At 41.7% G+C, this 23,256-nt stretch overlaps 1 protein-coding gene across 1 annotated transcript in view; it reads right to left on the minus strand.

The window, feature by feature from the left end:
* Window positions 1–979: 979 nt before the first annotated feature.
* whrna (whirlin a) overlaps window positions 980–23,256 on the minus strand; it is a 214,773-nt gene continuing 192,496 nt past the window's right edge. The window contains exons 14-15 of the mRNA XM_060841026.1: window positions 3,433–3,555; window positions 980–1,162 (exon numbers count right to left, since the gene is read on the minus strand). Of these exons, the coding sequence (XP_060697009.1) occupies window positions 980–1,162; window positions 3,433–3,555 (306 nt within the window). The remainder of the gene's footprint in view (window positions 1,163–3,432; window positions 3,556–23,256) is intronic.

Consider the following 23,256-nt stretch of genomic DNA (forward strand, 5'->3'; position numbering starts at 1 on the left):
ACTAATCTAGAGAGTTAACAGATTGGAGACTGGCGTTTGAACTACAATGATGTCTCCTATGATCCAGGTCCTCTGAGCACCAGCATGGATGTGTTGGACCAAAAGGTCTGTTTCTGTGCTGTACGTCTCGATGACTCTGTGTAGAAAGTAAAAACCTTCAAAGAGAACAAACAAAAGGAACAAATGCAGGCTGGAATCCCAGTACCTTCAGCGGTCTCCAGGAGGTTAACCATCAACTCCTGCAGCATCGGCAAATCTAATGGGAATAAAACACTCTCTGAAGGAAAGCCTAGACACTTTTCATTTTGCTGTTTAAGGCAGACTGTACAAACGGGATGTCTGAGGGTCGACAAGTCACTAAGTAAATCTGGAAATGCCTCCGCCTCCCCATCACCACAGTCCCACAACCTACATTTCCCCTCCGCCACCTCTGCAGGAGAGTGAGGGAAGAACAATGTCAGAAAATACTTAAGCCGCAAACAGACGCATTCCTAGCTGCAGCTCTATCTCCATATCTGTTATGATCGCAGTGTATCCGGGTGATGCTATGTGCAGTGAAGATGAACCTGTTGGTCTCCTAACATGCTATCACAGGCTTAAACGCTAATCCTGGCTCAGGTTAATTAGGAGAAGCACACTGTGTAACCACTTACAGAAAGAACGGTACAGATTGTATCTGCCATACACAGGCATCAGTCAGAAAAGTGAAATTAAATGGAAAAAGCTGAAACCAAACCCTGGATTCTGCACATGCACAGATTTACATTTTCTTCTCATTGCGGATTCTACTGAGCAGAACTACTTCAGCCAGCACAGACAGCATGTGGGCCTTGAGAAAGAAACGGTGTAAATGCAGCAGCTGGAGACTCATTACTTTTTTGTGTCTGTTGAAAAGCCTGGAGTTTTAATGAGGGTACATTATCATAGTTTTTTTTTCAAAGATACGTTCGTTAGCAGCAGTGTTCAGCAGCAGTGCTTCTTAAAGTGCTACATTGAATTCTGTCACCAGGAAATCAATGTAATCTCTCTCTTTGGTTTTAAACGCTTCTGCTATTTTTCTTGCAGCTTCTTTGTGTTCTTTTCCGCAAAGTGCAATTCCGTTGACCTCCAAAATCACATGGCCAACTTTCAACTTCCCACAATTATGTGCTGATCCTCCCCTCTGGGAAAAGCAAATGGCAGATGCATTATTTGGGTGAATTCATATGCAGTCTCTGTTTAATGTGCGAGTTACCAATTTGTCTTTAAAACGAACCTACTGAACTCGTAAACTGCTATGTCTTCTTGATAAAGGGTTTCCATTAAATGTGTGGCGTTAATAACAAGGCAAAGATCACACATATATCATGTTGCACCTTAGATGCTACATTGTAAAGTTAATCCCCTCGACTGGGAATTTGAGTCCCAGACATCTTTCCTCCACATTTTCTTGCTTTTGATTGTGGAATCATAGAATCCCTACTGTGTGGGAACAGGCCTTTCAGCTCATTGAGTCCACACCACCCTCCAAAGAGCAGCCCACCCAGATCCACCCCTCTACTCTATCCCTATAACCCTGCCTTTCCCATGGCTAATCCACCTAGTCTGTACATCCTCAGACACTCTGGGCAATTTAGCATGGCCAATCCACCTACCCTGCACATTTTTGGACTGTGGGAGGAAACCCACACTGACATGGAGAGAATGTGCAAACTCCACACAGACGTCACCGTGAATCGAACCCAGGTCCCTGGTGCTGTGAGGCAGCAGTGCTAACTACTGAGCCACTGTGCTGCCCCATTATATGAGTTTTGGAAGTCTTCTCACGGGTTGGTGCACACAAAACAACAAGGATCAAAATGCCCCCATTCTCCACTGTGATGAGGAGCTGGTATTTTAATTCCTACCAATCCTTCAATAAGATAGTGGACCTTAGGCTGGAACACTTTTTAGCATCTGGTGTTGAACAGCAATACTTCCAGACCGGGTATAGCTCAAGCAGACGTTCATTAAAATGTATCGTAATCCATCCAAATTGGCCTGATTTGAACCCTTCTGTTGTATTAGGTAATGGTTCTGAAAGGGTTAATTTTGGAGACTGCACTAAGCTCCACCCAATTGATAATACCTCAAGGACTTTGGTAGGGAAAAGGTAGAACATTGTAGGACTTTGTTGGATGAGGATCGATATCCACAAATCTTCCAATAGTCTTAGTGTCAAAAACTTATGAATGGAACTTGTATGTGATTGTTATCAGGCAATAAACTCCATCTTGTTAAGGATGAGAGTCTGTTCTCATTAAGACTCACAAATGGTTTTCCTCTGCCACTGCAAACCCTCATGTAGGCCCTCAAATCCAGTCAAGGAAAGAAGATGTTGGCAGCAAACAACTCCAAACACAAATTGGTATGTGGTTGGAATCACAGAACATGCAACAATTCAATACTGGTTCACCTGCACGGAGTTAAAATCAGGCTCAAAGCATGCCTCCAGGGTGTGGGACAAGGAGAACCAACAGCCAGGTCCCGGGGCAAAGGAGCCTGCTGTGTTCAGAACCTGGGGGGGGGTTGGGTCACTGGGCATGGGGTGAGATCGCTATGCCCAGATCAGGCACTTGGGATCTGGGCCAGGAGTAGTACTTGGGCCATGTCTTTTGTCTCTTGTCCCTACACATGTCCACATCGACCTCAACAGAGCACATCCTGACCTGCTACAACGTGAGCACACCAATGTGGCTTCCTTCACTGAGCTCGTCAAACATGTGCCAAGTTATGCATAAGTAATGAGTTTACTGTGCGTATGCATCAGTCAAGGTCAGGGACGAAGATGGTGATCCAAACAGTGAACACAGAAGCCTGGTTGGCTTCAAGCCAAGTGCAGATGCCAGATTTTATAAAGTAATGCATTAATTAATTAGGTTGGATCATGCATTCCTAGGATTTTGTTTGATTTAATGAAAACTCCACACAGACGTCACCGTGAATCGAACCCAGGTCCCTGGTGCTGTGAGGCAGCAGTGCTAACTACTGAGCCACTGTGCTGCCCCATTATATGAGTTTTGGAAGTCTTCTCACGGGTTGGTGCACACAAAACAACCAGGATCAAAATGCCCCCATTCTCCACTGTGATGAGGAGCTGGTATTTTAATTCCTACCTATCCTTCAATAAGATAGTGGACCTTAGGCTGGAACACTTTTTAGCATCTGGTGTTGAACAGCAATACTTCCAGACCGGGTATAGCTCAAGCAGACGTTCATTAAAATGTATCGTAATCCATCCAAATTGGCCTGATTTGAACCCTTCTGTTGTATTAGGTAATGGTTCTGAAAGGGTTAATTTTGGAGACTGCACTAAGCTTTACTATTACATCTATGGTTTCTTGCTTACGACTGTGCATCACATCATGAATGGTAAACTGCCAACCAAGCAGCACTTCCAGACTGATCATTTACCTGTATGGTAACGATTCGGGGTAATGGCTGGCGTGTGTTAGCTCCTCCTTCAATGGCAATGCCCAGAGTGGGTGCACTTTTAGGGACTCTCACCAACACCGAGGTTGGCTCCAATAAGCCAGGCTGTGACAGAAATCAAACATTCATCGGTTAGTAAAACGAACGCCTGTAAATTAGTTCAATCTTCTCTCTTCTGCTCAGCTGATATCAAAAGTCAGAATTAGTCATGCCTGTCTGAAAGATGTTCGTTGCAAAATGCTTCCCCCTTTTATTATGAAAGTGCTCGCAGATACTGGGCTCCAACTATGATACTCTGTCAGGGAATGCCAACAGGTCTTCGAACAGGGAAAAGGTTCCCCACAACCAAGCCTGGTCCATACCTGCAAATGTCCCAGAGAGAGCCACTCAGCTTCACAGCCTTTGGTCCAGGGTTGCTCCAGGTTGACATCTGGAGAGTCAATGTGACAGGACAATCGGAAACGCCTGTGGAATGGTGAGATTGAAAATGGTGGCATAGGAATCAAGTGGGGTACCAGAAGCCCACCCTGTTGAGAACAATCGCAACAGTTGGTCAGTTAGTGGCCAGAGGCTGTGTTGATCTTTTAATTAAGGATAGCCGGAGGGCTCTTCAAGCTGGAGGATCTCCTAGTGTTATCTTTTCAGGTACAAAGTGTCTGCTCACACCGACAGTCCAACGATAAATTCTGACTGCACACACTCAGTTCCCTTACCTTCCAGAATGTATTTGTTCATTCACATACTCAATATAAAGCTAATCTACTTTGCATACAGTGTTCTCCTCTTCCCTAATAGACTTTTTTTTAAAGATACCTTTATTGAAAAAGGTACTTTTAAAATTACATGAAACCAAAAGCAATACAAATCAAAACAATACAAAATGAACAGAAGTACACTCATGTACATATACGTATAAATAAATAAATAATACAGCTTGGTGTGACAAAACAATAACTCTCGATCATCGAGAGCATTAACTTGCACATACTTCATAATTCTTCCTCTCAGGGTGTTACATTCATTAAACATGACCGTCATGGTGATATAAAAGCCTTTATGTGTATGGTGGATGTGTCTGTGTCCAGGTTATCTTAAAAGGGCTGCCTCATTTGATAAAAGTTCTCAGTTTTTTGGTATACCATACTTGTAAGAAAATCCAGAGGGCATGGGACCTGTTACAAACCGAAATCTTGCTTGTGTTTTCCCAAATATTTTCCTCTGCCTCAACAGAGATCTCGACTCCCAGTTCTCTCTCCCAGACTTACAAAGCCGTTTGTTCTCACCCGAGGAGCCACCCCCCCTCCAATAAGTGATCGACAGTGCTGACAGCGAGTGTGTTCTTAGCGCTAAGCATTCTTTTCTCTGTGTCAGATCTATAATGGTTGGTTAGAAGTATAGTTCTTTTTTGTAAAAAACCGAAGAGGCCTTTGCTAGGTAGTTTGTACTTTTGAGTTAACTAATCAAAGGACATCATTGCTTCCCCCTCAAATAAGTCATCCAGGCAAGACACACCCCTAGCTGCCCAGCATTTAAACCTGGAAACCATTGCCCCCAGTTGGAAGCCCGGTATGCCAACTATCGGGGTAAGAAATGATGTTTTGGGTATGTTGTCCTCGCTCTGCCACATTGCCCTCCATGCTTTAATGATATTAATAATTATTGGATTATGGCAACATTCCTTAACTGTCCTCATTTTGTCCAAGAACTGCAGACGAAGCTTTTTTTTGACATTTTGTAGGTGTTTGTTAGCTTGTTAACACTATTTAAGTTTACTGCAGAGATTTCACTGCTACTGCACATGCTCCTAGGTGTCGGCAGACATAGCCTTTCGGTTAAGCAGGAGAAAGAGTGCTGCCATTTTGAGGAGCCCTCTCTCCAACCTTGTAATGCTTTAAGTGAAAAGTACAAACAACAGTTGGATCATCACTCCAGAAGACTGCCATGCTCAGCTGGACACTGGCCTCTTGGTCTGGTCCAGGTAGCTCGGCTGTTCCCTGAAGCCTCCAATGGTCATGGTGATTGGGTTGGCAGTGATGTGGTGTATAACCCGACTTGTGAGATTAGTGAAGCTTTTCAATAAAACCTAATTGGCTTCCCACACAATCGGTAGCTCCCCTCATCACCACCACCACTCTACTCTCAGGGACATGGGAACAGGGAGAGGGATGGTGACTTGATGGGGAGTTGATTTGATCCCTATCAAACTCTCCCAAAATTCAGTACTTGGAATAAACATTGACACTAGGGGAAGAAAATTGATGGAGAAAATTCACATGAACATTGAATGCAATGAAACCTTGGCTCACTGCTTGCTGAAGCCTGTCAGTTTCTATCAGTGGCTGCTTGCATTGGCTTCTACCGTCAGAGGTAGGGCAAGGAGACAAATCCCAACTCCACCTGAGCTGATTGGGCAGTGCACCTGTACAATTGGCATGAATCTAACCAACTCTGCTAATCTGCTCCTTCCAAAGAGAACTACAGCCCTCGTACCTTTTCATTTTCTATATTTAAGAATGAAAATATTTTCATTTGGGGGAACTGGACTGTTGTTTGTTCCTGGATCGCTGGCTGGGTCAGCACATTTACTTATCCCTAATCACCTGTGAGAATAGGTGGTGAACTGTCTTCTTGAATTACTGCAGTCTATGAGGTGTCAGTACCCCCTCAATGTCATTGGGAAGGGAATTCCAGGATTTTCCTTGTGATAATGAAGGAATGGTAATATAGTTCTGGGTCAGGATTTTTCTGGCTTAGAGGGGAACTTGCAGGTGGTGGTGTTCCCATGAGCCTACAGCCTTCATATTTCTACGTGGTCAAGTTGTAGGGTTAAAAGGTTCTATGCAAGAGCTTTGGTGAGCTGCTGCAGTGTACTTTATACATGGTACAGACTACTGCCACTGTGCGTCAATGATGGAGAGAGTGATGGGGTGCTGATCAGGCTGGTTGCTTTACCTTGAAAGGTATTGAGCTTCTTGAATATTGTCTAGGCATCGCTGGGTATGGCGGGCTTCTGTATCTGAGGAATTGCAAATGGTGCTGAACATTGTCCCATTATTAGAAAACATCCTGTTTTCTGGCCCTATGGTGGGCAAAAAGACATTAATGAAACAGATGAATATGGTTGGCCATGAGATACTATCCTGAGGAACTCACTGTCTCTTGTGGCACAGTGGTAGTGTCCCTATCTCTGAGTCGGGAGGCCCGTGTTCAGGTCCCACCTGCCCTGGATGTATGCTATAACATGTCTGAACAGGTGGATGAAAAAAATCTACCCTGAGGAACTTAACGGCTCCTCTGACACAGAGGTAGTGTCCCTTACCCTGGAAAGGGGGCCTGGGTTCAAATGTCATTGGCTACTCTGGCGTGTTAAAATATTTCTGAACAGGTTCATTGAAAATATCTAAACTGAGGAGTTCCTGCAGCAACGTCCTGCCTCTGAGAACATTGGACTCCATCCATTTGCGCTACATACGATTCTGACCAGTGGAGAGTTTTCCCTCGACTTCTATTGGCTTCACTTTTGCTCGAGCTGCTAGTCAAATCATGCCTTGAAGAGCAGTCACCCTCACATCTCACTGGAGTTTAGTTCTTTTGCCCAAGCTTGGATCAAGAATGCAATAAGATCATTTGTTGAGGAGCCCCGATGGAACCTATGCCCATTGAGGAGAGACTGCAGAAATCCTAGCTATTGGAACAGTATCAGATCTTGCCACTTAAACCAAATGCCCCAGAATGGCTGCTAATCTCTTAGTCTCCCAATCAACTCTTTGCTGAAAATTGCAGATGCTAGATTTTGTTTCTGTATTTGTTGAACGTTACTGCTACTGACAACATAGGCACCAATTCATCATCTGAAAATCCACCCCGACTATTCAATGATCGTTTTACTGATCAAAGATATTTCAGAGTAGGGGACTTTTCCCTGCACCCAACAGAAAAGGGACTGAATAATAAGAGAGTATGCTTCGCCTGTGTGGATGTTGTGGCCATTTCAGAGACTTGGATAGAGTAGGGAACAGGAATGGTTATTGCAGGTTCCTCGATTTAGATGTTTCAGTAAGAACAGAGGAAATGGTAAAAAAAAATGAGGTGGGGGGGGAGGTGCAGTGTGGAACTCTGAGTCAAGGACAGTATTATGGTTGCAGAAAGGACATTTGAGGACTCGCTTACTGAGGTAGTATGGGCTGAGATTAGAAACAGGAAAAGAGGTCACCAGGTTGGGAGTTTTCTATAGGCGTCCAAATAGTTCCTGAGATTTAGAGGATAGAATAGCAAAGATGATCCTCAATAGGAGTGAGAGTGACAAGGTGGATGTTATGGGCGACCTGGCTGGGAATACTATTGTTTAAATATGTTAGATGGGTCAGTTTTTGTCCAATGTGTGCAGGAGGGTTTCCTGACACAGTATGTAGACAGGCCAACAAGGGACAAGGCCACTTTAGATTTGATTCTGGGTATTGAAACTGGCCAGGTGTTAGTTTTGGAGGTAGGTGAGCTCTTTGGTGATAGTGACCATAGTTATGTTTACTTTAGTGATGGAAAGGGATAGGTATATACCGCAGGGCAAGAGTTATGGCTGGGGGAAAGGCAATTATGATGCAATTAGGCAAGATGTAGGATGCATAGGATGGGGAAGGAAACTGCAGGGGATAGGAACAATTGAAATGTGGAGCTTATTCAAGGATTAAGTAGCTTAAGTGGCTTATTCAGCTACTGCGGGTCCTTAATATGTACCGGTCAGGCAGGGAGGAAGTTGACGAGTGTGGAAGCTGTGGGTTACTAAGGAAGTTGAATCTCTTGTCAAGAAGAAGAAGAAGGCTTATGTTAGCATGAGGTGTGATGGTTCAGTTAGGGCACTTGAGAGTTACAAGCTAGCCAGGAAAGACCTAAAGAGAGAGCTAAGAAGAGTCAGGAGGGGACATGAGAAGTCGTTGGCAGATAGGATCAAGGAAAGCCCTAAGGCTTTCGATAGGTATGTCAGGAATAAAAGAATGACTAGAGAAAGGTGAGGACCAAACAAGCATAGTCGTGAGACGTTGTGCGTGGAATAAGAGGAGAAAGGAGAAGTACTAAATGAATACTTTTCATTGGTATTCACATTAGAAAAAGACAATGTAATCAAGGATAATACTGAGATACAGACTACTAGACTAGATGGGATTGAGGTGCATATAAGGAGGAGGTGTTAGCAATTCTGGAAAGTGTAAAAATAGATAAGTCCCCTGGGCCAGATGGGATTTATCCTAGGATTCTCTGGGAAGCTAGGGAGGACATTGCCAAGCCTTTGACTTTGATCTTTATGTTGTCATCATCTACAGGAATAGTGGTAAGGAGACTGGAGGATAGAAATTTTGTTCCCTTGTTCAAGAAGGGAATAGAGGCAATCCTGGAAATTATAGACCAGTGAGCCTTGCTTCTGTTGTGGGTAAAGTGTTGGAAAGGGTTATAAGAGATAGAATTTATCATCATCTAGAAAGGAAGAAGTCAATTATGGATAGTCAACACAGTTTTGTGAAGGGTAGGTCGTGCCTCACAAACCTTATTGAGGTCTTTGACAAGGTGACCAAACAGGTGGTTGGGGGTACAGCAGTTGATGTGGTGTATATGTATTTCAGTAAGGCATTTGATAAGGTTCCCCATGGTAGGCTATTGCACAAAATAGGGAGGCATGGGATTGAGGGTGATTTAGCGGCTTGGATCAGAAATTGGCTAGATGAAAGAAGCTAGAAGGTGGTGATTAATGGGAAATATTCATCCTGGAGTTCAGTTACTAGTGGGGTACCACAAGGATCTGTTTTGGGTCCACTGTTGTTTGTCATTTTTATAAATGACCTGGATAAGGGCATAAAAGGATGGGTTAGTAAATTTGTGGATGACACTAAGGTCAGTAGAGTTGTGGGTAGTGACGAAGGATGTTGTAGGTTACAGAGAGACATAGATAAGCTGCAGAACTGGGCTGAGAAGTGGCAAATGGAGTTTAATGTGGAAAAATGTAAGGTGATTCACTTTGGAAGGAGTAACATAAAAGCAGAGTACTGGGTTAATGTAAGATTCTTGGTAGTGTAGATGAGCAGAGAGATCTCTGTGTCCAGGTACATAGATCCTTGAAAGTTGCCACCCAGGTTGATAGGGTTGTTAAGAAGGCATATGGTGTGTTAGCATTTACTTGTAGAGAGATTGAGTTTTGGAGCCATGAGGTCATACTGCAGCTGTACAAAGCTGTGGTGTGGCCACATTTGGAGTATTGTGGACAGTTATGATCACTGCATTATTGGGAGGATGTGGAAGCTTTGGAAAGGGTTCAGAGGAGATTTACTAGGATATTGTTCATTACGAAGCAAAGGGCTTACGAGGAATGGCTGAGGGACTTGAGGCTGTTTTCATTAGAGAGAAGAATGTTGAGAGGTGACTTAATAGAGACATATAAGATAATCAGAGTGTTAGATAGAGTGGATATTGAGACCCTTTTGCCTTTTGGCGATGGCTGGTACAAGGGGACATAGCTTTAAACTAAGGGGTGATAGATATAGGACAGATGTCAGAAGTAGTTTCTTTATTCAGAGAGTAATAGGGACATGGAATACACTGCCTGCAAGAGTAGTAGACTCTCCAATTGTCAGGGTATTTAAATGGTCATTGGATAGGCATGTGGACGAGAATGGAATAGTATAGGTTAGATAGGCTTCAGATTAGTTCCACAGTACGGCACAATATTGAAGGCAGAAGGGCCTGTACTGTGCTGTAATGTTCTATGTTCTATATCGCATTGGCTGTGTTAGTGTAGCCAGGAGGTTGTTAAGGCTGCATGCTGAGGACACCTTTCACCAGGCTAACTGTAGGCTGCTGGATCCTTCTGAAAGTTATTTTAAATACATTCAATTAATGACAAGGAAGTATCATCTCTACTACATTCCTCACCATTATGCAATGTTGACCTTCTAAATTCTGACGGTGCGCAAGATTTGAACACAAACAAGTTAAAAAAAACTAATTAATTGTACCTCTAATTAGTTTTAAAGGAACATTCTAATTGGATGAGGATTACATGCCGTCAAATCTCATAGGAGCCATTTGGTTAAATCCTTGCCACACTGTTACATAAAACTCTCAACCTGTTGCCAAGCTACAGTGCTCAAAAGCTTCAGTTATGCAGGAAATACATAAACCTCGATTATTTGTACGAACACTTATTTAAAATGGTCAGACAAGTCTATTGAACCAGGACCACTCCGATTTTCTGAATATGTGTGGGTGTTATCTTTTCAGGGTAGCTTATGTTTCCCTGATTTTAATTTATACGTCAAATGTCACCCCGGGTGGTTTCAGAAAATCTGTTCAGGAAATGACAGTCTCACAAACAGGCTCATATTCTCCTCATTTGTTACATGTCATGTGCTTTCAGATACTTTGGATAGATTTGATATGATATTTTATTTATATCAATTTTTCTTTACTTCAAATCTCCGGAGGAAAGCTGGTGGTGTCATTGGGATTCCACAAACATTAAGGCTTAAAAATAAGAGCTTTAAACATTCCTTAAACATCCTTAGAGAGCTCATGGAGATGAAATAAGAAAGGTCATTGGCAATTAGCTAGGGTATGAGAGATCTCTCTAATAGAACTGAATTTTAGTTTGCAAACTTTGCTGGTTAAAACCAAACCCAGTAACATCGTTAATGAGGGCTGTAGAATGCACTGCTTCAGAGACATCTTGGTATGATCAAAAAGATATGTAAAATTTTACTTGGAAAATTAATTTTCAATGGATATCTGAAGTGGTGAATAGTTCTGGGAATGGTGTGTGGTAAAATGGGGCCAGGACCAGACATAATGGATGCCACGAGACAGGATGGTGTAAATCCCTGAAAAAGACTTGACATAACTTGGACTTAGCCAAAAATAATAAGATTCAACTCATTATAACTAATCAAAAGAATGGACATAAAGTGAGGTATTAGTAGCTGGTGAATTTCTGAGCAATGTGCCTTATGAGACTTGTTTGTTGTTGGGAGCAGCTAAATTGAGAATAATTCCGAACAAAGACAGGCAACTGTAACTAAACAAATTGAAGAGATTGAATGAGGGGAGGTGCTGGCCTGTGGTATTATCACTAGACTATTAGTCCAGAGACCCAGGTAATGTCCTGGGGACCCAGGTTTAATTCCCACCAGGGCAGGTAGAATTTGAATTCATTAAAACCTGAGATTAGAAATCTAATGAAACTGTTGCTGTTTGTCAGGGAAAACCCATCTGATTCATTAATGCCCTTCAGGGAAGAAAATCTATCATCCTCACCTGATCTGGTCTGCATATGACTCCAGATCCCCAGCAACATGGTTTGACATTCAAGTTAGAGATAGCCAGTGATGTCCACATCCGGTGCATGATTTTTTAAAAAATTGCCATCCCCTCAAAATATAACCTATATTAGGCCTATCTGTCTTTTGAACTCAGTGCCTCCATCCCAGGTGTTATTCTGATGGAATGTTACTGGACGTTCTCGAAGATTGACCCTCCTCTTGATGGTTTCTGTCGCACTTCTTTCATTTCCTCAGCTTAAGCCCAATGGAAACCTGTAGGATGAGTTAGTCCACTTCCAATCTTCCTGCAACCAATCTGGTGAACTCTGGCAAGCTCACATTGGGTTGCCAATAGCTGAGTAAGACCCATGCACCTAGAATGAGCTACACATTGACCCACACCCAATTGAAAAACATAACAAAGTTTGCTTCTTCTCTGTTTAGGGCTTTTGACCTGCCTTCTGAAAGAGCTGCCTGACAATTGATATTGTGCAGCATTCCTCCTGACTTAATAACGTACAGCTTCAGTGAAACCACAAGACAGCTCCAGTCATGAGTCAGGATGCCACGAGACTAAAGCTTTATGATATAACTGGAAGCTGAGTCCTGCACAAAACATTGTCTGTTAGCAGCCAACAGGTTTAAACATAAAACAGTATGAGGGGAAGCAAATAAGCATTGGTAAATGTAGAGCTATTTCTTGTAATAATATGACAAATTGTCAATGGAATAATTTTACTGATTTTACATTTTGTTTAGCTAATGTCAGGGATTGTTTTCATTTGTTGGAGATTGTGGGTGGGGACAGGTAATCTATACAGATCAGTTCCACACGAAAAATACATGGGGGCTGCATGGTGGCTCAACGGTTAGTACTGCTGCCTCACAGCACCAGAGACCTGGGTTCAATTCCAGCCCCACGTAATTGTCTGTGTGGAGTTTGAGTGTCCTCCCTGTGTCTGTAGGGGTTTGCTCCAGTTTCCTCCCACAGTCTAAAGACATGCAGTTTAGATGTACTGGCCATGCTAAGTTCACCTGTAGTGTCTAGGGATGTGCAGGCTAGCCATGGGAAATGCAAGATTACAGGGAATGGGGTAGTTGCTGGATGGCCAGCTCTTTGGAGGGTCAGTGTGGACTCAAATGGCCTGATTCCACACTGTAGTGACTCTGTGATGTTGTTAACTTGGCATTTCCCCATTTTAAATATTGTCTGACTGCAATCCAAGAGAATACCTAATGTTTTGACTGACATTAGTTCTTCAGGCCTTGGGTATGAATTCACTATGGTGTTGTAAACATTCAGCCGTAACATTCCTGTTTATGGTGATCTCGTTTTTTTATCATGCAGCTGAACCTCAAGCTTCTTTAAATAAGAAATGTACTGAGGAATGGGAATTAGACATGTTGGTTTTCTCAGCTCAGGACTATGTAATTAAACCAGGGACTGAATTTTAAAGGAAGTGATTACATTCATTATGCTTGGCTTAGGTGAGAATTTCTGTGTATTTCAATGATATGACATTTAAACAGTAGAACAATGCACTCAACAGAAAATGTGTTGGTTTTCCAACTGTTGAACTTGTATTTACAAACACCTCAACCTTTGTCTTTCCATATATAATGAAGCCTGATATTTTTCTGATTTGTTCCTGACAAACCTTCCTCAAGAATGACAATAGCAACTAAAATGGAACAGAGTTGTACACAAGGGGCCAAATTTTCATTTAGATGGCTCTACCTCAGCTATTTTAGCTCAGGATGAAAACTACCCATGGAAAGCTTCAAGTGAGGGAGGAATGGATTGTCATCAACACATCCTGAGCAGTACGTACATCTGGATTAAAGTGTTGCCGATTTCTCTGAACAAGGCAATTCACGGGCTGATATCACAAGTCTGTAAATCCTCACTAAGTCCATGAAATAAATTCAGTCATCTGCAGTGTGTTCTTTCTAAAGAGTTGCATTTTAGCTGAACTAAAATGAAACAGGCAATAAATATTAACCTTTCCAACAAAGTCCATGTGTAAGAATGTGTGCATGTGTGTAAAAACAACTGAAAAATTAAAGTAAACCATCCGTGAGAGATAAATTACAATATAATCATTATTACCATTGCGCCAATATTACTGTTTTGCGATGTTATTTAAGATTTTATTTTGTAAAACAAGAATAAATCTCTTTGAGAAAACTAATGCGACAGCAGGTGGTGCAGTTATTGCTGCAATTAAACCTCCCTGTACCACTGAAAATAGTGGAATTGTAGCGGAGCCATCTGAACAGATGGGTTGGGACATTTTCAAGCAACAAAGCCTGAGCCCTCAGCAGTGAGCCAGGTAAGATTTGTAGCCGGTGGCTCCACGCCCCAGTGATGCAGCTGTGAGCACAACAGGCCTCCCCTCAGGCTCAAACTGCTCCACAGATGGATTTTTCCACCACTCCAAGGCATGTACGAGCTTCAATCCTCACAATGCATGACTTTGCTGTCTGTATCTCGGGTGTCCTCCATGCTGAGGCGGATTTGTGCTTCTCTTTTCTGTCTGAGCTGCAGCCATCTATCTCAATGGGCTGCCAGTTTTGCAAAGCTGTGGGATCTTTGAATGGGCCTCAAGAACCCAACTCCCTCCTTAACTGAACTGGGATCCTGGACCTTTTAATTGGCCACTTTTGGGAGGATCACACAGATCATCACAGACCAGTAGAAACAATGACAGCTTATTTGCAAAGAGAAGATTTCACCCTTTGTGTGTCTGTTTGACAGCACGATTGTATTTACATTCAAAAAGGGGATGCAATTTTTTATTTCAACTTGGACTTCTTGAATCTTTTGACCTTGGTATCCCTGAGACCCCATCCTCCCCAATCCTCACACACTGACAATGTGCAGGAAAGGATAGGACTTGAAGCTTCCTGAACGCCTTTGAAAGGAAACAATATACTGTGGAAAATATGAAATTTCTTTCAAATGTCTGTGGTATCTGTAATTGTTTGAAAAAATATTTGAAAATGACTGTAAAGTTTGCATCAATGACAAAGGAATCAATTGTAATTTTCATGGATATAAGCATTATATTCCATGTGACATGGTGACCTTTGACATGGAAGCAGTTCCAACTGGGAGGATATTATCAAACAAAAATCAATCATAAAGTACAGCTACAAGCAGGTAAGGTAGAGAGAGAAGGCACAAATTCAGACACAAAAAGGAAGCAGAGACAGACAGCGAGAAACATGAAACTACCTGTGAGGAGAAGAAGCAGATCTCTGTCAGGACAAAGCTAGTTCTTTTGCTTAGCATAAAAGCTCTGTTAGTACTTTGGAGATGCTGAATGTTTTCCCAGATCTTGCTGAATTATGTAACTTATAGTTAGGTGGATCAAATGTCTGCAGATTATGATTAATGTTGAGTTGGTAATATAGAAGGGCTCATGCCCGAAATGTCGATTCTCCTGCTCCTTGGATGCTGCCTGACCTGCTGCAATTTTCCAGCAACACATATTCAGCTCTGATCTCCATCATCTGCAGTCCTCACTTTCTCTTAGTAATATCTTTGTTGCATTGACTATTTAAAGTGACATTTACCTTTTATTATAAGTATCATTTGTTTGCTACTTCATGTTTAAATAATTTTACTCTATTTCTGATTTATGTTGAAATGAAAGTTAATCTTGTTAGTAAGTTCTTCATTTGGGAGTTATTTGGTAAACTTAGTTATTTTATAGTTTTCCAACAGGCATCATAATATCGACCTGTTGCTGCATTTTTAAAATTTAAAGTGAACAGTTCAAGCAGCAAGAATCTACAAAAGGCAGCAGTCTAATTATCAAATAGATGTCACAGCCTTAGTCCATCTTAGGTGACATTTTAACTTAAGATAGATTAAAGTGGGAGCTGCCATTTATTGGAGGCAAGTTCCTCTTCCAAATCTAGTTGTGGGCTTTCTTTTGGGTCTTGGGACCAAAACCACATACTTAATTTTATACTTATTAGGTGTTGAATAACATTCAGGCAGTGGGCATTAATTCAGTCTTCTTCTCTGTTCAGACAAATTGGACTAAGCTGAAACTGTCATTGTGGAGGCGCATAAAACATGTGTCACTGTACAAAGCAAAATTAATTTTATAAAATAACGGTCCAGAACCAGCCTTCACCACCCTGCTATCTGAGCTCCAACACAACAGTCCTATCTGAAGCCTCATTTAATTCTTCAGAAATGTGGGCATCACTAAAATTTATGGCTCATCACTAATTGCCTTTGAGAAGGTAGATTCTTGCTGCTTGAATTGTTCACTTTAAATTTTAAAGTTGTAGCAACAGGTCAATATTATGATCCCTGTTGGGAAACTATAAAATAACCAAGTTTACCAAATAACTCCCAAATGAAGTTCTTGAACTGCTGCAGTCCATGTGGCGTAGCCATACCCACAGTGCTGCTCTGAGAGGGAATGCCAGAGTAGGTCCAAGTCAGGATGGTACCTGTCTTGGTGAGGTGTTAACTTGCAAGTAACAGTGCTCTCACACATCTTCTAGGTTTGTCCCATCAGGATGGTAGAGGTTGTGGATTTGGAAGTTGCTGTTAAAGTTGCTTTGTCAACTTGCTGCAGCATACCTGGTAGATGGTATGCCCTGTGGCCATTGTGCATTATTGGTGGAAGGAGAAAACGTGGTTTCAATTAAGTGGCTGCTTTGATCTGGATGGTGTTGGAGCTTCTTGAATGTTGTTGGAGCTGCACCCATATAAGGCAAGTGGAGAATATTTTATTGCAGTCCTGCCTTTGCCCATGTAGACAGTGACCAGGCTTTGGAGACAACACATTCAATAGGATCTATCCTTCCCTTTTAAATTCAAGCAGGTGATTGTTCTTCCACTACCCCACTCACACTGCCTGCTGATTTATTCAGTTGGAATTGACAGAACAGTGCAAGTGCACACCATGGGTCCTGTGCTGTCAATGTTTTGGATTCTGCTATTAAAGGAAAGCTGTGGTAGAAGAAAGGAAATGGAGTACAGATGCAAAACAGGGGAAAACAAAAGAAAGGAAAGATTTGATTAATATACTGCCTGTCAGGACCTAGGGATGTCTCAAAGAACTTTATAGCCAATGATAAATAATGATAACAGCAAATTAAGGAAACAGATATCCTTTGACAGTTTGTTGATGTGGAGCTGCATGATTGAGTTGTTGATGGTATTATCATTTGTAATCACCACAGCCCCTTGACAAGTATACAAGTGTGGTTGTTCCTCGACCATTATTGTATCTAGTGCAAATTAAACCTCTTCCAGTTACTGCCACTTTGCCTGTCTTTGTTACTTAGTTTAACATTGCCTGTTCGTGAATGAGGAAACAGTTATATTAATTACAGGAAATCTAGAATATTAATTCAGTCTGCTTGCAGCCTGAGAAACAAATGATGACCATTCTTGACAATAAAAAAACTTATTACACACTGACATATTTTGTTATGAAGATGTATGATCCAAATATATGATATTTTCATGTGATTGACTGGACAGAAGTATATCATGAACTTTTCCAAAGAACACTTTATAATAAAAGAAACACTGCCTGCCGACACAATTCTGCATTTTGCAAGAAATTTCCTGCTTGTGTGAAGAGACCAAGACTGCAACACTTACAGAGGGAGGACACATGACCCAGTTTGTAGCTGAAAAGGGATATTGGATTTAAATAGAGAGTCAGAAATATCTGTGGCCTTTGGCCACTTTCTCTGAAAACCCTCCCATCAAAGTTTTTGTGAGTTATCAAGTCACTGGAAAACCTCCAGTGTTTGGGGTGTTTGTAAACAAAGAGTTTGGAATCTACCACCATTGTCTCCAGAAATGTGAATTCAACCAGCCAGGAGTCATTCAGGAAGAAATGTCAGTGCCAATAGTTTGTTTAGAAAGTGATTTTGGCTGGAGACCAGCAATTGGAACAACTGTAAATAATTATTTTTCTGAACATAAATTCAATATATGTCGTGTGTATGTGTGTGCGGTTTGCAACTTAAATATTTACACAGCCACATCTTTGCTTGAGTAAATGTTGTTTGCAATAAACTTTATTTGTTCATGAGGCTGATATTGAGCTACATGAACTGTGACATAACTGGCAATATTTCCTCTCTTTAAAACTCTGGTTTTGTTATGACCAGGTGAGGATTGGGACAAAGATAGGAATTGATTTACTCTTCCTCAAATTAATTGTAATAATATCACACTTCTGAAGAGTTCAATGGAATAAACTCTTTCCAGGTATCTCAACTGCCAACTAGATGTTATAATAAACCACTAAAAACATTTTCAATACTGGTTACAGGCATCTTTCAGCAAACAAGAGTATAAGTGCAAATTGCTGGTTTTCCCAAAACACAAGTTTTGAGAAAAAGAACCAGTAATATCTTAGCTATTAACTGGGAAACTCTCCTGTTTCATCAGTGAATTGTCCAGCCAATCATTCACCTTATGAACGAAAGACATTTTGGATTAAATTATTTCATGAGTTGTTAGTCATAATACTAAGTAATGTTTCAGCAAAAGAGCTCTTCTGGAGGACATAGGATATTACACACAGGATATTCCATCCTATATTATGGTGAGTGAAGGGTTGATTGGACAGGATTTATAACACAAGTAGAGTGTCATAATGAAAAGTCAAATGACTATGGAAATTATTAATGTGATTCAAAGTCCCTGAAAGTGATTTAAAATGTGCAAAAGCAGCTCAAGAGACTATGAAATTGAAATTAATTACCATTGACAATTAGGGATAATGAAATATGAGAAAGCTGCAACAAAGCTGACTTGCTTTGTATGCCATCCCTTCCAACTTAATTACATTATCTTTAAACTTGGACAAATAATACAGCAATATCATATGCCAGGATTTCAGGATTCTTTTTGTCATTAAGAGTCATAGAATCATACAGCATGGAAACAGACCCTTTGGTCTAATCAGTCCGTGCCGAACATATTCCCAAACTTTCCTCTCACCTTGAAAATATGCCCCTAGTCTTGAAATCCCCCATCCTAGGGGAAGACACCGACTATTAACCCTGTCTATACCCCTCATTACTTTATAGATCTCTGTAAGGTCACTTCTCAACCTCCTCCACTCCAGTGAAAAATGTCCCAATCTACTTAGCCTTTTTTTTCCTCATTCAAACCTTCTATATTCTGGTAAATCTCTTGTGAATCCTATTCAGCTTAATAGTAGCCTTCCTCTAACAGGGCGACCAGAACTGAACAGCACTTTAGAAGAGGCCTCACTACTGCCCTGTAGAATCTCCCCATTATTTCCCAGTTCCTATCCTCCAAGGACTGAGCAATGAAGGCAAGCATACTAAACACCTTCTTTATCACCCAGTCTACAAATGATGCAAACCCCCTTCAAATAATAATGCACCTAAACTCCTATCTGCCTCTGAGCTACAACACTACCCAAGGCCCTCCCATTATTGTATAAGCCCTACCCTTGTTTATTATACCAAAATGCTGTACCTCGCATTTATCCAGATTGAACTCCACCTGCCATTTTTCAGCCCATTGACCCATTTGATCATGATCCCTTTGTAATCTTAGAAAATAATTTCCACTGGCTACTATGCCACCAATTTTAGTGTCATCTCAAGCTTACTAACCATGTCTTCTATATTCTCATCCAAATCATTTACATAAATGACGAACAAGAGGCCCCAGAACCGATCCCTGTGACAGGCCTCCAGTCGATAAAGCAACCTTCTACCACCATGCTCTGTCTTCTGCTGTAATTAACACCCAGGAAATTGCTGGCGTCATTTATGGTAGAGTGCTGATTCCCATGCTCAAGCAAGGAAAACCTGGAACTTCATCCTCATTGTCAATCAGAAGGCTCAGTGGTAGAAGCTCACACAGGTTCATGCATTAATCTTCAGGTACAATCCGGGAGTGAGAAATATAGTAGACAGGACTTTGGGAACAGGAAGCAGGGCAAGGTGTTTGGAGATAAGGGGAGGATGGTGTGATGGATGTATATCTGGGTTTAGGATGTATGAGGGTTTCCTGGATGTCAGAGTCAGGTGTGAGGCAGGAGATCATTCAATGTTGAGTAGCTTAGTTTTCCAACCGTAGTGCTTAGCATTTGGGTACCAAGAGTTAATGAGTACTGGTGTCATCTGTCTTAACCACAAACCAAATTTGTAAGGAGGAAATTGTATCTCACTAACTTGATTGACTTTTTGAAGAAGTGACAAAGAGGATTGAGGAAGGCAATGTGGTGAACTTTGACTATATGGACTTCAGCAAGACGTTCAACAATGTTCCGCACTGTAGATTGGTTAGCAAGGTTAGATCACATAGAATCCAAGGAGAGCTAGCCAATTGGATACAAAGTTGGCTTGAAGGTAGGAACCAGAGGGTGGTAGTAGAGGGTTGCAGTTTGGATGAGAGGCCTATAACCAGCAGTGAGCCACAAGGATTGGTGCTGCATCCACAACTTTTATATAAATGTTATTTATATAAATGGCCTGGATGTGAACATAGGAGGAATGGTTAGCAGGTGTGCACTGAACTTGGTGGTGTAGTGGACAGTGAAGAAGGTTAACTCAAAGTACAATAGGATCTTGATTAGATGGACCGATGCACTGAGGAGTGATAGATGGAGTTCAATTTAGATAAATGTGAGATGCTGCATTATGGAAAGACAAATCAAGGCAGGAATCATAAACTTAATGGGAAGGCCCTGGGGAGTGTTGCTGAACAAAGAAGCATAGTTGCTTGAAAGTGGAGACACAGGCAGACAAGGTAGTGAAGGTGGTGTTTGGTATTTTTGCCTTTATTGGTCAATGCATTGAGTATAGGAGTTGTAGCTGTACAGGACATTGGTTAGGCCAATTCATGAGAGCCATGAGTTGGGTGAATAGACAAGGTCTTTTTCCCAGGGTAGGGGAATCCAAAACTAGAAGGCATAGGTTTAAGGTGAGAGGGGAAAGATATAAAAGGGACCTAAGGAGCAACATTTTCATGCAGAGTGTGGTGCATGTAAGAAGTGAGCTGCCAGAGTGGTGGAGGCTGGTATAGCTACAACATTTAAAAGCGATCTGGAAGGGTACCTGAATAGGAAGGGCTTAGAGGAATTTGGATCAAGATTCCAGTGGTGCTGGAAAAGCACAGCAGATCAGGCAGCATCTGAGGAGCAGGAACATCAGTGTTTCGGGCAAAAGCCTGATGAAGAGCTTTTGCCTGAAACGTCGATTTTCCTGCTCCTCAAATGCTGTCCGCCCTGCTGTGCTTTTCTAGCACCACTTGAATCTTGACTCTAATCTCCAGCATCTGCAGTACCCACTTCTGCCTTAGAGGGATACAGGCCATATACAACTAGATTACTTTCAGATATCTTGTTGGCATGGTCTGTTTCCTTGCTATACAACTTCATGACTCTTTAACAGAAACAGACATTAGGCCATTTATTTCCATGTAATGCCTGCTTCTGATGAGGATAATGGAGACCTCTTTATGACTGGTACTGTCTGGCAGTATCCTCAGTAGAATTGTGCAGGTACAGCATGACTCCAATTTGGATAAAAGGCGGCATTGATTATTCTGAAATCCCAGTTGCTAAGTAGTTGAACTTCTATGTCAAATGTTCTTATGTTTTACAGATTCTGACATGTTCGTGCTAATTTGTCCCTTGGATGACACAACAAGAATTCTGTTGCAAGGACAACTTTGTTGGGCTTTAGCATATATCATTCCCAGCCTACAGACAGAACATCTTTCTGTTTCGATAAGCCCTGTTTACTTACTTCCCCAAGACAACACACCACTGTTTAATATAGCCTACCTATCATTTACCATATGATATTGCAATCTATTCATTGTACTGTAATCCAGCACTTCAAGTAACTACAAATTACTTTCCTTTATATCAAACTTTAAGTATTAAAGCATCATTAGCATTATACGTTTTAGGCTTTTTGGGCAGTTAGCCTGAATTTTATTAAATTTAGATTTTTTACACTTCATTGAAATGTCACAATATATCTTGGATTTTATGCTCATATTCCACCATCAAAAGCCATGTTTTTGACTTTTGAATATTCAAATATACATTGCTGTCAATTAGCTTGTCATGCCCAAGTTAAGAATGTTAGTGAACAGTAACTGTTCTCCTATTCAGGCAGGGCACATGACTTTCTCAGAAGTATATACAAGGACACAAATTAATGTTGGTTATTCTTGTGTACGTTTATTGTCAGACTGGATTGCAGAGTTCCTACGATGAAGGGTGTTTATAACAGGCCCTCTTCTCATCAACATTCATCTTCTACTGCTGCTGTCAAATGCTTGGAGAAGGTTGACAAAACACAATCTTTTCAATTGAATCTAATTCCACCCTTATGTGGGAGAGTGAATGAGTGAATAAAATGACAATATTTTGTGCGAAGTTCTGTGGAAGCCAAATCTGGAGAATAGAAGTTAATTCTTCAGAGTTAGAGCAGTATTGATGTCACCTGTGAATACTAGGACTTCAGAATGCATACAAACCCTTATTCGATACAATTACTGACCAGATTTGAGAAAATGCAGCTCCCATTATTGTTAACAACTAACACAGCAATTGCTGAAGGAGCTCAGCAGGTCTGGCAGCAGCTGTAGAGCAGGAAACAAAGTAAACATTTTGAGTTTGGTGACCCTTTGTCCGAAGTGGAAATAGTTGGGAAAGGATGGTATTTATCCTGAAGGCAGGGCATCGAAGAGAGTACATGGAGACAGAGCCCAGATAGGTACACACAGAGATTGTTGTGATGTAAGCTGAGTGAGAGATAAATGCTGGATAGTGTGTTAATAAGAAGTGTAAATGGTTGAAAATGGGTTGGCTGTGCTGGGAGCAGCCCATAGAAAACAGGATCTAGTGTTGTGTGGGGATGGTAACACACCGAGGATGGGGGAATGGGCACTTACATTCTGAAACTGTTAAACTCAATGTTGGGTCCTGAAGACTGGAAGGTGAGGTGCTGTTCATTGCATTGAGCCTCACTGGAGCACTGCAGCAGGCTTGAGACAGAAATGTTGTCATGGGAACATGGTGGTGTATTGAAGTGGCAGACAATCAAAAGCTTGGGGCCATTATTACAGACAGAGCATGGGTGTTTGGCAAATCAGTCACCCAGTCTTCATTTTGTTTCTCCAGTGGAGAGGAGACTACATTGTGAGCAGCGAATACAGTACACTAGACTGAGTGAAGTGCAGCTAAATCACTGCTTCACATGGAGGGTGTGAGTGGAGCCCTTGGATGTTGAGGATGGAGGAAATAAACGGGCAGGAGTCACACATTCTGTGATTGTAGGGGAAGGTACCATGGGTGTGTGGAGATGTCGGGACTGGTGAAGGAGAGGGCCAGGGTGTCCTGGAGGGAATAGTCCCTGTGGCAGGCTGACAAGGGAGGGCAGTATGTGTCTGGTGATGGCATCCTGTTGGAGATGTGGAAATAGTAGGATATGATCATTTGCACACAAGGCTGGTAGC

This window comes from Hemiscyllium ocellatum, chromosome 21, assembly GCF_020745735.1.
Source record: "Hemiscyllium ocellatum isolate sHemOce1 chromosome 21, sHemOce1.pat.X.cur, whole genome shotgun sequence".
NCBI classification, from domain to species: Eukaryota; Metazoa; Chordata; class Chondrichthyes; order Orectolobiformes; family Hemiscylliidae; genus Hemiscyllium; species Hemiscyllium ocellatum.